Source organism: Nanorana parkeri, unplaced genomic scaffold (genome assembly GCF_000935625.1).
Source record: "Nanorana parkeri isolate BGI_ZX_2015 unplaced genomic scaffold, ASM93562v1 scaffold42, whole genome shotgun sequence".
NCBI lineage: Eukaryota > Metazoa > Chordata > Amphibia > Anura > Dicroglossidae > Nanorana > Nanorana parkeri.
The window spans coordinates 1,652,476-1,663,420 of NW_017306310.1; the positions used below are offsets into that span (position 1 = coordinate 1,652,476).

Consider the following 10,945-nt stretch of genomic DNA (forward strand, 5'->3'; position numbering starts at 1 on the left):
CAACATATCAGGTCATATTAGAGCTCAAAGTATTGATATTTGCCTAGTATCTCAATATCACCATGATCCCTTGTCCAGAAAGTCAGCATGGCTTATCCACATTGGCTCTGTATATATCACCTCAATTTTCCACTAGGTGATGTCAACTAACCATTTCATTGAGAGTGTCTATGGTACAGTGTGAAAATAAGCAAGTTATTGTCATAGAGAAAGTAAGTATGATGTCAGCAATGTGTCAATTATCTGTAATCTAATTTTAGGGATTGCAGATTGTTCCAGTGTCCAATGCTTAAAGCCCATACTGGGTAAAATGGTAGATAGGGGCGGTCTTAGGCATGGCTCAAGTGTGCTATATCCGGGTTCAATAAAGTGGAATGTGATTGGACATCATCGGTGTATGACTTCTGTTTTCTGATTGAGTTTCTGGAGCATTGTTGTGCTCTCTTTGGTTGGACTTCGAAAACTGGGAGATTTTAATGCAGGCTCGGGGCAGTGACATCTTTCCACATGTCACTATTATTGCACAAGCTCCATGAATTCTGGCTATTCTGGCATTGCATGCTGTATTATATACAGAAGAATACATTTGAAACTGCACTTGGTACACATACAGCTAGCGTCCTTGCCCACTACTGACAGGGGTATGGTCAAATCAATACATTTATCCTATGTTAAGGCATTCTTGTTGAAAGAGACATGTTCATCCTAATCTTGTCAATACACAGTAAACTAATATTAATTATTTCTGGATACTTTTATAGCTAGCTGTTATTTTTTAGGATCTTTAAAAATAAAAGCACACCACATGATTTTATTATAACATTCTTTTCTAACTCAGCAAACTGTTATAGTTAATTAAAAGCATTTACCTGCCTTATCCTTGACAGATCTGTGCAGTAGGTAGATGAAGAAATTGTGGCATCCACTCCAGTGCACACTTATGGCATTAGGTACATCTACAGGAGAAACAAAAATGGTTTCAGTGTATATATATCTATATATATATAGATATATATAGATAGATATATACACAATATACACACACACAGACTATATTTCCAGAAGTATTGGGACACCCCTCCAAATCATTGGATTCAGGTGTTCTGTGAACTGTCCTTGCTACTAAATATTCCACAGTCACCTGTTAGCGGTATTATAACAAAGGGGAAGCGACTGGGAACAACAGCAACTCAGCCACAAAGTGGTAGGCCACACAAAATGACAAAGCGGGGTCAGCGTATGTAGAAGTGCACAGTGCGCAGAAGTCGCCAACTGTCTGCAGAGTCAATAGCTACAGATCTCCAAACTTTGTGTGGCTTTCAGATTGGCACAACAACAGTGCGTAGAGAGCTTCATGGAATGTGTTTCCATGGCCGAGCAGCTGCATCCACGCCTTACATCACTAAGTGCAATGCAAAGCATCGGATGCAGCGGTGTAAAGCACGCCGCCACTGGACTCTAGAGAAGTGGAGACGTGTTCTTTGGAGTGACGAATCACGCTTCTCTGTCTGGCTTTCCGATGGACATGTCTGGGTTTGGCGGTTGCCAGGAGAACGGTACTTGCCTGACTGCATTGTGCTAAATCTAAAGTTTGGTGGAGGGGGATTATGGTGTGGGGTTGTTTTTCAGGGGTTGGGCTTGGCCTCTTAGTTCCAGTGAAGGGAACTCTTAAGGCATCAGCATACCAAGACATTTTGGACAATTTCATGCTCCCAACTTTGTGGGAACAGTTTGGGGATGGCCCCTTTCTGTTCCAATATGACTGCGCACCAGTGCACAAAGCAAGGTCCATAAAGACATGGATGAGTGAGTTTGGGGTGGAGGAACTTGACTGGCCTGCACAGAGTCCTGACCTCAACCCGATAGAACACCTTTGGGATGAATTAGAGCGGAGACTGTGAGCCAGGCCTTCTTGTCCAACATCAGTACCTGACCTCACAAATGCGCTACTGGAAGAATGCTCAAACATTCCCAAAGACACAATCCTAAACCTTATGGACAGCCTTCTCAGAAGAGTTGAGGCTGTTATAGCTGCAAAGGGTGGGCCAACTCAATATTGAACCCTACAGACTAAGACTGGGGTGCCATTAAAGTTCATGTGCGTGTAAAGGCAGGCGTCCCAATACTTTTGGCAATATAGTGTATATACAGTATATATAATCTATCACAGTATATATCGTATACAACAACGAACATAAAATGCTGCTGCCAGCACCATCTTGTGGACGAAAAGGTAGTCAAAGTATAATTTCAGCCAAAAGTTGTTTTCAGCTAGAGTAGGGATGGCTTAGAACTGCTGTGAGGTAGTTATTGCTGCCTGTGCCCCCCCAATTGAGGCTTTAGCCTAAACAAAGGAAGCAGATCTTCCCAATGGAAACACAAACAGCAATAACTACCTGGCAGAGGTACTACACCTTCAAAATTCGAAATAGACTGTATTGATTGCTGTCTGTATCAATGTCAAAGAAAATTTATTTTTATTTATTTGTCCAGGTGACCACTGGGAGAGGAAGTGAGGTGAAATCCAAACAAAAGACACAGGCAGCATCATGTCCTTTAAGACAGCAAATCTCTCCAGAAGAATAACAATCTCAAAAACATGAAGCTTCCCAATAATTCTTTGACTAATTTGCCCACCTAATTTTAAATGATTTTTAAGGACATTTAAGGCTTTTTAATTTGATACACTGTTTTTATCATAAGCTGACAAATAGACAATAATTATTCATAAGTTTACACAAAACAGTTATTAAAGGAGAACTATGAGGTGAGTGACTTTCACTTATCCTCATAGTTAGAGCCAATGTGGGACATTTAAACTTTTACATGTCGGCTCTATTGATCGGGAAGCGGGCGAACACATATTGTTGCTTGCTCACTTCCCGATCATCTCCCTGCAGAGAGCGGTGCCTGTCACTTATCGCTCCCCGCAGGGATTTCCTCCTTCCCTCTCTGATCCTTCAGGGCTTACTGGAGGAAGAGACGGGGGAGGGGGCTGGCACAGCTGGCTCTGCCTCTAGATAGGCAAAGCTCGCTGTCAATCAGCCAGCTGGGTTGATCTTGACAGTATTGTTGGGATCCATCCCGGCTGCGGCGCTGTCTGCGTATAGCGGTCACGTTGGACGTAAGTATATGTCCTCCAGTGACCCTAAAGAGAACTATGGGAGAAAAAGGTTACCCCATAGTTTTCTTTTAATCAAATTTTGCTTCGTTTTTTTGTTACACATTGTATTGTACCATGACAGCAGCGGCCTGCTGTTACTATGCCACTCTCTGACAGCTGAAGTGGGCATGTTTGTAAACAAACCCCTCCCATATGATCATCACAATCAGCTGCCAAGGTGATCACACAATTGGGAACTACGCTGACGGGTTCCTGGTCATTGGTGGAGGCTAACAGCTATCAACGACAGCCTGGTCTTAGAACTAGGAGCATGTATAGTCATTTGTTTATATGTTATTTATCATGATCATTAAATACATGATTAAAAATATTTTCCTTTTAATTAGACAGGTAAATGTAAAATATTGCATATAAATATTATGTAGATTTCTATCCAATCAGCAGGTGGTACTTTGGGCTGTCTTCATTTCTCTCCTTAGCACATGTTGTAAGAATAAAATTTTTAAGAGTTTAGTAGCTCATGACACTAGCAAATGAATCAGAAGTGTGTCTCATTATTTATTGGATGGCTCAATCTGAGGTTTCAGACAGACACAACAACAACAACAGAAGCAGGGAGCTTCTGCTGATTTGTCTCATTAGATAACCCATAGTACTCTGGGAATACTTTCTCATACACTAAATGTTAATAAACAAAAATTGCAAACATATAGTAAAAAAAAGCTTTAAAAACTATTGCTGTATAATGAAGTATATTGCTACAGATTTCTATGGCATACATTGTCTAAGGGGTCTATTTATAAACAATTCACAGGGCCGTTCGCTCTGCAAAAATCTGCAAATGTTGGATTTTGGCGAATAATGCTTAAAATGTATGTTTTTAATATATTTATTTCCAGTTCAAATGTATGGTGACGTAATAGTATACTTTGCCCGCTTTGTTCACCCAAAATGAAAGCTCACAGATATTCGAAGGGTGAGGGGCTCTGCAAATTGTTTATAAATAGACCCCTTAGTTATATACTCTTAGAAAGTAAGAATGGATACTTACCTGACTGCATTGTTTCTGTATCAGTGTTTAATATTTTATTAGGTTGAAGGATATGAAACATGGTGTGCCTGGAAAAAACAGAAATATTATTTACAAGTCACATGTACATTAATGTGCAGTCATCACATGCATTGAATTTACTTTTTAGCAATACATGTAAAAAGCATGATGTAGGAGGGGAGGTCAATAAGTTCTTACCCTCACCATGATCTAGATGTGCTAGGGATCTGAAATTTTGCAAGTTTATAGGTGGATATCTTGGTAATATGCATGGCATTTTTTGTTTTTGTAGGTCGTGGTGAATTATAGTTAGAGTCAAGAGAAATGGAGTAGGTGTCATGCCGGACAAAGTTGAATACCGTGCCGTGATTACCGTATATACTCGAGTATAAGCCGAGTTTTTCAGCCCATTTTTTTTGCTGAAAAGTGCCCCCCTCGGCTTATACTCAAGTCAGCGTCATATTCATGTAATTTTATTGGTATCTATCTTCATTTTGTACATTTACCAGTAGCTGCCTCATTTCCCACCCTCGGCTTATATTCGAGTCAATACTTTTTCCCAGTTTTTTGTGGTAAAATTAGGTACCTCGGCTTATATTCGGGACGGCTTATACTCGAGTATATACGGTAGGTATTTAAAAAGCTGTGTTGCTGCTAGCAGACAATGCACTGCACATCGAGCTGCAGAAACTGCCACTTTTTGTTCGCGATTGTGGCTATGAATCTCTGCCCCATCCACCTTACTCACCTGACCTGGCACCTTCAGACTTCTTCCTGTTTCCAAATCTGAAGAAACATTTACGGGGAAGATGTTTCCACAATGATGAGGCAGTCATCATACTGAAGTTGATAGCTGTTTTTCCTCCAAATCTGCATACTTCAACGCAGATGGTATTAAAGGTCTGTTCCACAGATGTGAAAAGTGTGTTATCATAGGAGGTGGATATGTAGAGAAGGAAGAGTCAGTGGACTAAATTTCCTATCCCTAGCACATCTGGATCTTGGTGAGGGTAAGAACTTATTGGCCTTCCCTCGTACAGTAAGTAATCTTATCAATGTGTATTAGAGAGTTCTAGACTGAGTAGGGAAGACTTAAAACCCCTGTCAGTTTTTTATTGTTGTCTTTGACTCTGCTGGGAAATTGCACTCTCCTTTTCTGTCCTGGTTACCATTGTGACAGAGAAAGAGATGGGAAGGTGAGGGGATATCTGCTATTGGAGGCACCTGTCCAGTGACAACCTGTCCAGTGACAACAGTCTAAAAGAGGTATTTTCCTCACTCTATAGAGATTTTCTTTTTACCTGTTGTGTCTTAGACACTGCTAGTAAAAGAAAATCTCTTCAGTGGGACACATGCAAAAAAAACTGATGGGTTTTAATTAGATGTCCCGATACCGATACTAGTATCTGTATCGGGGCCGATACCAGTCATTTTCATGAGTACTTGTACTCGTGAAAATGCCCCGATTCTTAAGGCCGATACCGGCCCTTTAAATTTTCGGCGGGTCCTCGGCAGCCTGCTGGAGACCTAGCAGTAGCTGTCCCTGGCAGTGCCTGTCCGGTTCTCTACCTCCTGCTCCTCCTTCCCGACACAGGCACAGCCATGGACAGAGTCACGTCACGTTAAGAAAAAGTATCGGTAATTGGTATCGGCAAGTACATGAGGGCAAACACTTGTACTTGGTCTTAAAAAAGTGGTATCGGGACATCCCTAGTTCTAATCATTCACTACGCTATACAAAACTAAAAAGAAAAGTTGGCCTTAACATACACTTTAATATTTAAAATTGTGTAAGTAAAATTGGCAGTTATAATAGTAGCCGACACTTCACACAATGCATTCCCTGCATGACTGATAGCTTATCTCAGCAGATGTTAAGAATCAGTTGAGTTGTTTAAAATGCTCTTTCTCTTGGCTAAATTAGCAAATTTCTAGGTTTAATATAGTCACAAAATAATGGAAAAGCAAGCGTGTAAAAATTGAAGCCACCTCAAAAATGAAAATAATGTAAACACTGCAATATCATCTCAAAATATATTGCTGAAAATATATTATACTTCCCTTTTAACTATTCATCGTTTGAAAAATAAATTGTGAGCTAGGCACCAGTAATGTGGCCTTTTTAGCTAAAGAAACCTGCAGAGGTTGGAATAAAAATATGTGATTTCTGAAAGTCAGAGCAATGCAGTACACAGTGTTTCATCTTCCAGATGAGGCTCAAAGGATGAAAGTCAAAATTGGCTGTACAAGGCTGTGGTGTTTAGATGTATTTCTCCTTTGATACAGGTTTTAGAAAACAGCCACATGCATACTTTCTCTTTCAGGTTTAGGTCAGATGGGCATTTTTGCACTGTGCAATGTTTAGAATTCAGATTCATAGCACGTACTATAAGACCCTGTGGGCATGCCTAGGGTAGTAGAGTGGGCTGATTTTGTGAATATTTAACAAATATTCAAAGATCATTTATCTAATTCCTTTTTTATTGAAGCAATCCCGAATGAATAAGTGACAGTATAGTTTGCAACTGCTTTGTGCAACATGTACAGTTTTGTTGTGGTTTGTAGATATTTCTGGTTGCTTATGAATTAAACATTAGAAGACCTTTTAGACTAATGGATATATGTTTTCAAAAACAATGATCTGCAGAGAATGCTTTTTTATTCAGCTGACCGATATCTCCCACTTTTATCTTTTTGCCTTATCAGGTCACCTCTGCACACTAGAGGGTAAACCCAGAGGCAGCTGAAGAGGTGAGACTGTGCAATAGGGAGTCTGTAGCTAGTAAGTGCAAAGTGACATAATCCTTCCCCCAACTATGTATGCTTACCTAGCCAAGACCCATCAGTGCCTCCCTGCTTGCAATATCCCTGCCTGTCTAAGTGTCATCTAACACGCATTTTAGACAGTGGGATGAAGTCATGGCACTGCATGTGACAGTGTTTGGACCTCATGATTGGCTGCTCAGGCCTCAGGTCGCATAAGGGAGGGCATGGGCTCCCCCTTACCTGGAGGACCTGCTCTGATAGCAAGGGCTCCTATAGTGCAGGGATGGGGCTAGGAATCATGGTTGGGTAAGTATACATTGAATTTCCAATGAAACAAGAAAAGAAAAAAAATATGTGTTATGCTTGGTGACAATGCAAACTTCATCTGTAAATGCAGAAATTATCTTCCTACTTCATAGGGCAGAATGATCTCTAAAGGGTCTATTTATAAACAATTACAATGTTCGTTTTGGGCAAATAATAGCAAAAAGAGTGCTCTTTATACTGCATATTTTTTCCTGGTTGAATTATTCATACAGTTCATACTTATTTCCTATGCTCCTCAGCTCCATCTAGAGACCATAATGGATTACTACAACACAATGCATTGGAATTTGGAAACACAAAATGTTTATCATTCACTTTTGACATTATTCATAGATATTCACAGTGCAGAGGGCCTTGTAAATTGTTTATGAATAGACCCCTAAATAATTATTAATTCTAAAAAAACGGTTTACGCTGCCGTGTTCAGGACAACTAACTGAAGTTATCTAAAAGTAGAAGTGTTCAATAAAGGTTTAATATTATGCCTGTATTTGGGTTGTAAACCATCATATAAAGGCATAACAATATTCTCCTAAACGGTGGTAACCTCCATTACCTTGATGTGTCTCCTTCTGGGATTTTAGGCATATCTATGCTAAGATATTTTTCATACAGTTCCATAAATATTGCTTCTTGCTGCTCCCATTGATGAGAGCTGATCATGTGATTCTGTCCAGAACCAAACACACTGCTGTCATCATTCTTCTGCACAGCCTCTTGAACAGTTTTAAATGTACTTCCTGTGTGATGAAAACAAAAGGGATATTTGTAAACAGTCATGCAACATTGTTTATTTGGTGTTGCTTAGTAGGTGGCACACGTCTATAGACCTCTCCACAGCAGATGTTCATGTTAGCCTGTATTTTGCAGGTGCCTCAGCTCAATATTGGACTGAAGGCCCCACTTCGGCTGTTGTATGGGAAGCGCATACCTATTTTAGAACTTGCAAGAACAATTTGCAGAGAAGGTAATTTTCCTACTCTAATGTTCCTAGTGATTGTTCCTTATGGGATTACTCTTTATGGGATAATGTAGCCCTGCCTAATTTTAAGACAATCCCTGATAGTTCATTTTGGAAGAGCAGGGGCCTGTTTAATTGTCAGATATCTTTTGTTAAGGAATGTTATGCTCCTTTAACCAATTGCAGACTAAATCTGGCCTCTCTAGGACACACTTCTATAGATACCTCTAGTTGCGGTACCCCTTTAACTCTCACTTCAGCATCAATAGGGTGCGCATTTCTAAATACCCATTGATTGGTATTTTCAACTCACGGGGTCCCAAGGGATTGATTTCCACTTTGTACTCTCACTTGTTACATGCTAAGTTGAGTGGGTCACTCCCACTGGCGTGAAATCCGTGGCAACAATGAATTCCTACTCTAACAGATGAGGATTGGGAGGGCATATGTTCCTTGCATTTAACAGTCTCACCGGCTACCAATAATTAACTAATTCAGCTTTATATTATCCATCAGGCCTACTTAACTCTGGTTCAGGTGGTTTGTAGAATGCAGCATTCGAACACAACTAAATGTTCAAGTGTTCTCAGCCAAATGCAGACTTTCTTCATTTCATATGGTATTGCAGATAATATCTGATTTTTGGCAAAAGGTAACATCTAAACTTTCAGAGTAAAAAAAAAAAAAAGTTTTAGTTTCCGGCAGAATCAGTTGTTCATCTGAGCACTGGCCCTGATATCCTGTTTTAGGTTGGCTCCTTTCCCTTGCAGGTTCCTAAGGAACTACCCTTGTGTGTAGTAAGCTATGTGTGTCTTCACAAACACCCAGTTCTATGGGTGTACCGACGCACTCATGACCAGTAAGCCTCTTGTTTGGGCTTGATGGAAAGGCCATGCGTGGTCCCGCAACATTGTTATTTGTTTGATCATAATATGTAGATGTTAATAAAGGTGTTTTGGCCGAAGATCCTCAGTGTGCAGGTGACATAGTCTATTATTCACAAACACAGCAAGGCTCCTCTTCTGCTCCCTGCTTCCCCCTCCCTTCTCAAAGTAGATGGATGGCTGCTGGAGACTGCACTGTTCCTTGTGATCTTGTACAGGACAGGAAGTTCAAGGAAGCAAAGCTGAGAGAGTTGGAGAAAAATACTTTGCTGGGTAATGTAGATTTGTTTGATCTGGATTTATTTTATAAAAAAAAAAAGGTTGAGCCTTCAATACTACTCGAACCCTATTGCTGCCATCGACATATGCCTTAAGTGACAGCAATAATTCTAGGGCCAAAATTCATGGTTAACTCTAAACTGATGGCCTGCATAGGCTTTTAAATTACTGCCTATGAACAATTTAGACCATATGTTTTTAGCTGTTTCATGCAATGTTTAACCCCTTCGTGACGGGAGACGTACACTGTACGTCCAGCCACAAAGGGACCAAATGACTTGTCACGTACACTGTACGTGACGAGTTATTTGCTTCTTTAGAGGGCTGTTAATCGCTGAGAATCAGCTTTTAACATTCATTAATGGATGCCCTTACTACAGAGGCATTCATTAATGAAAGGGTTAACCTTTTTCAGACACCCGATACCTTAATATCGGGTGTCTGAGAGTCAAAGCAAAGCGGACACACATGCCGGCTTTTGCCGGCATTCTGACAGCTCGTATAGATCGAGAGAGATATCTCTCTCAAGCTATACTGGCTTTTTTTTCTTTTTTTCTTTCATGAATAGATACATAATGTGTCTATTCCTATAATGTATCTATTCCTGGAAGAAGAATGTTTCAGTTTGCTGATCGTTGTTGCAACAATCAGAAAACCTTTAGTAACAGCTGAATCCTGAACTGCTGCAGGATCAGTGTCACTAACTTATTATCGGCTGTTCTGAAGTTTGAAGCAGCCTGATAATAACCAAAAATGTATTAATTTATCAAGCAGTAACAGTGAGATTAATTCACAATGACTGCTTGATATAATTAAATAAATAAAATACAATTTTTAAGTTTAAAAAAAAGTGAAAAGTGTAAAAAAAAAAAAATTGTGAAAAGTGTAAAAAAAAAAATGTGTAAAAAAAAATAAAAAATAAGGGACAAATAAATGAATGTATTTATTGCATTTTTTTAGCTGTGCTGGTGTTGTAAAAAAATACTATAAATCAAAACTGGGAAAAAAGTGTTTTTTTTAACGTTTTTTTTCTCTTTTTTTATATTTTATTTGTCCTAAGTGAGGCGTTAGACACACATATGTGATATAAATATGTAGCCCTATCTGTCCTCTAAAAAACAATATATAATATGTGTGGGTGCACTTTGTAAGAAAGTATATTCTGACGTGGAAGAATCACAAAGCAAAAATGTCAAAAGTGTGTCAGTCATTTACGAACAGAAACTAAAAACCAGCTCAGTCATGAAGGGGTTAAGCTTGGCATATTGGGTAACTATATACTCAGTAAAACCTCATCTTTTATATTTTATACAAAAAATGAGTATTGTATTGTGTTTTTGTGCACTAAAATAAACTTAAGTGTTCTTTTACAGAAATTTGGGGCTTAATAAGGAGTTGTGCTAATATTATGAGACATAAACATTTGCAACTGCCAACATTTTAATCTACAGGGACTGTGCTTTCAGGAAATATATAATTCTTGGTATAGGGGGGGCGGGGGGGGGGGGGGTTAAGTAAATTTCAGGGCTAAAATGTGGATTATAACTCATCTT

The 10,945-nt window shown here is 39.4% G+C and overlaps 1 protein-coding gene across 1 annotated transcript in view; it reads right to left on the minus strand.

Moving 5' to 3' along the window:
* WDR93 (WD repeat domain 93) overlaps nucleotides 1-10,945 on the minus strand; it is a 48,958-nt gene that overhangs the window by 23,185 nt on the left and 14,828 nt on the right. The window contains exons 7-9 of the mRNA XM_018571701.1: nucleotides 7,825-8,008; nucleotides 4,176-4,243; nucleotides 870-956 (exon numbers count right to left, since the gene is read on the minus strand). Coding sequence (XP_018427203.1) covers nucleotides 870-956; nucleotides 4,176-4,243; nucleotides 7,825-8,008 — 339 coding nt within the window. The remainder of the gene's footprint in view (nucleotides 1-869; nucleotides 957-4,175; nucleotides 4,244-7,824; nucleotides 8,009-10,945) is intronic.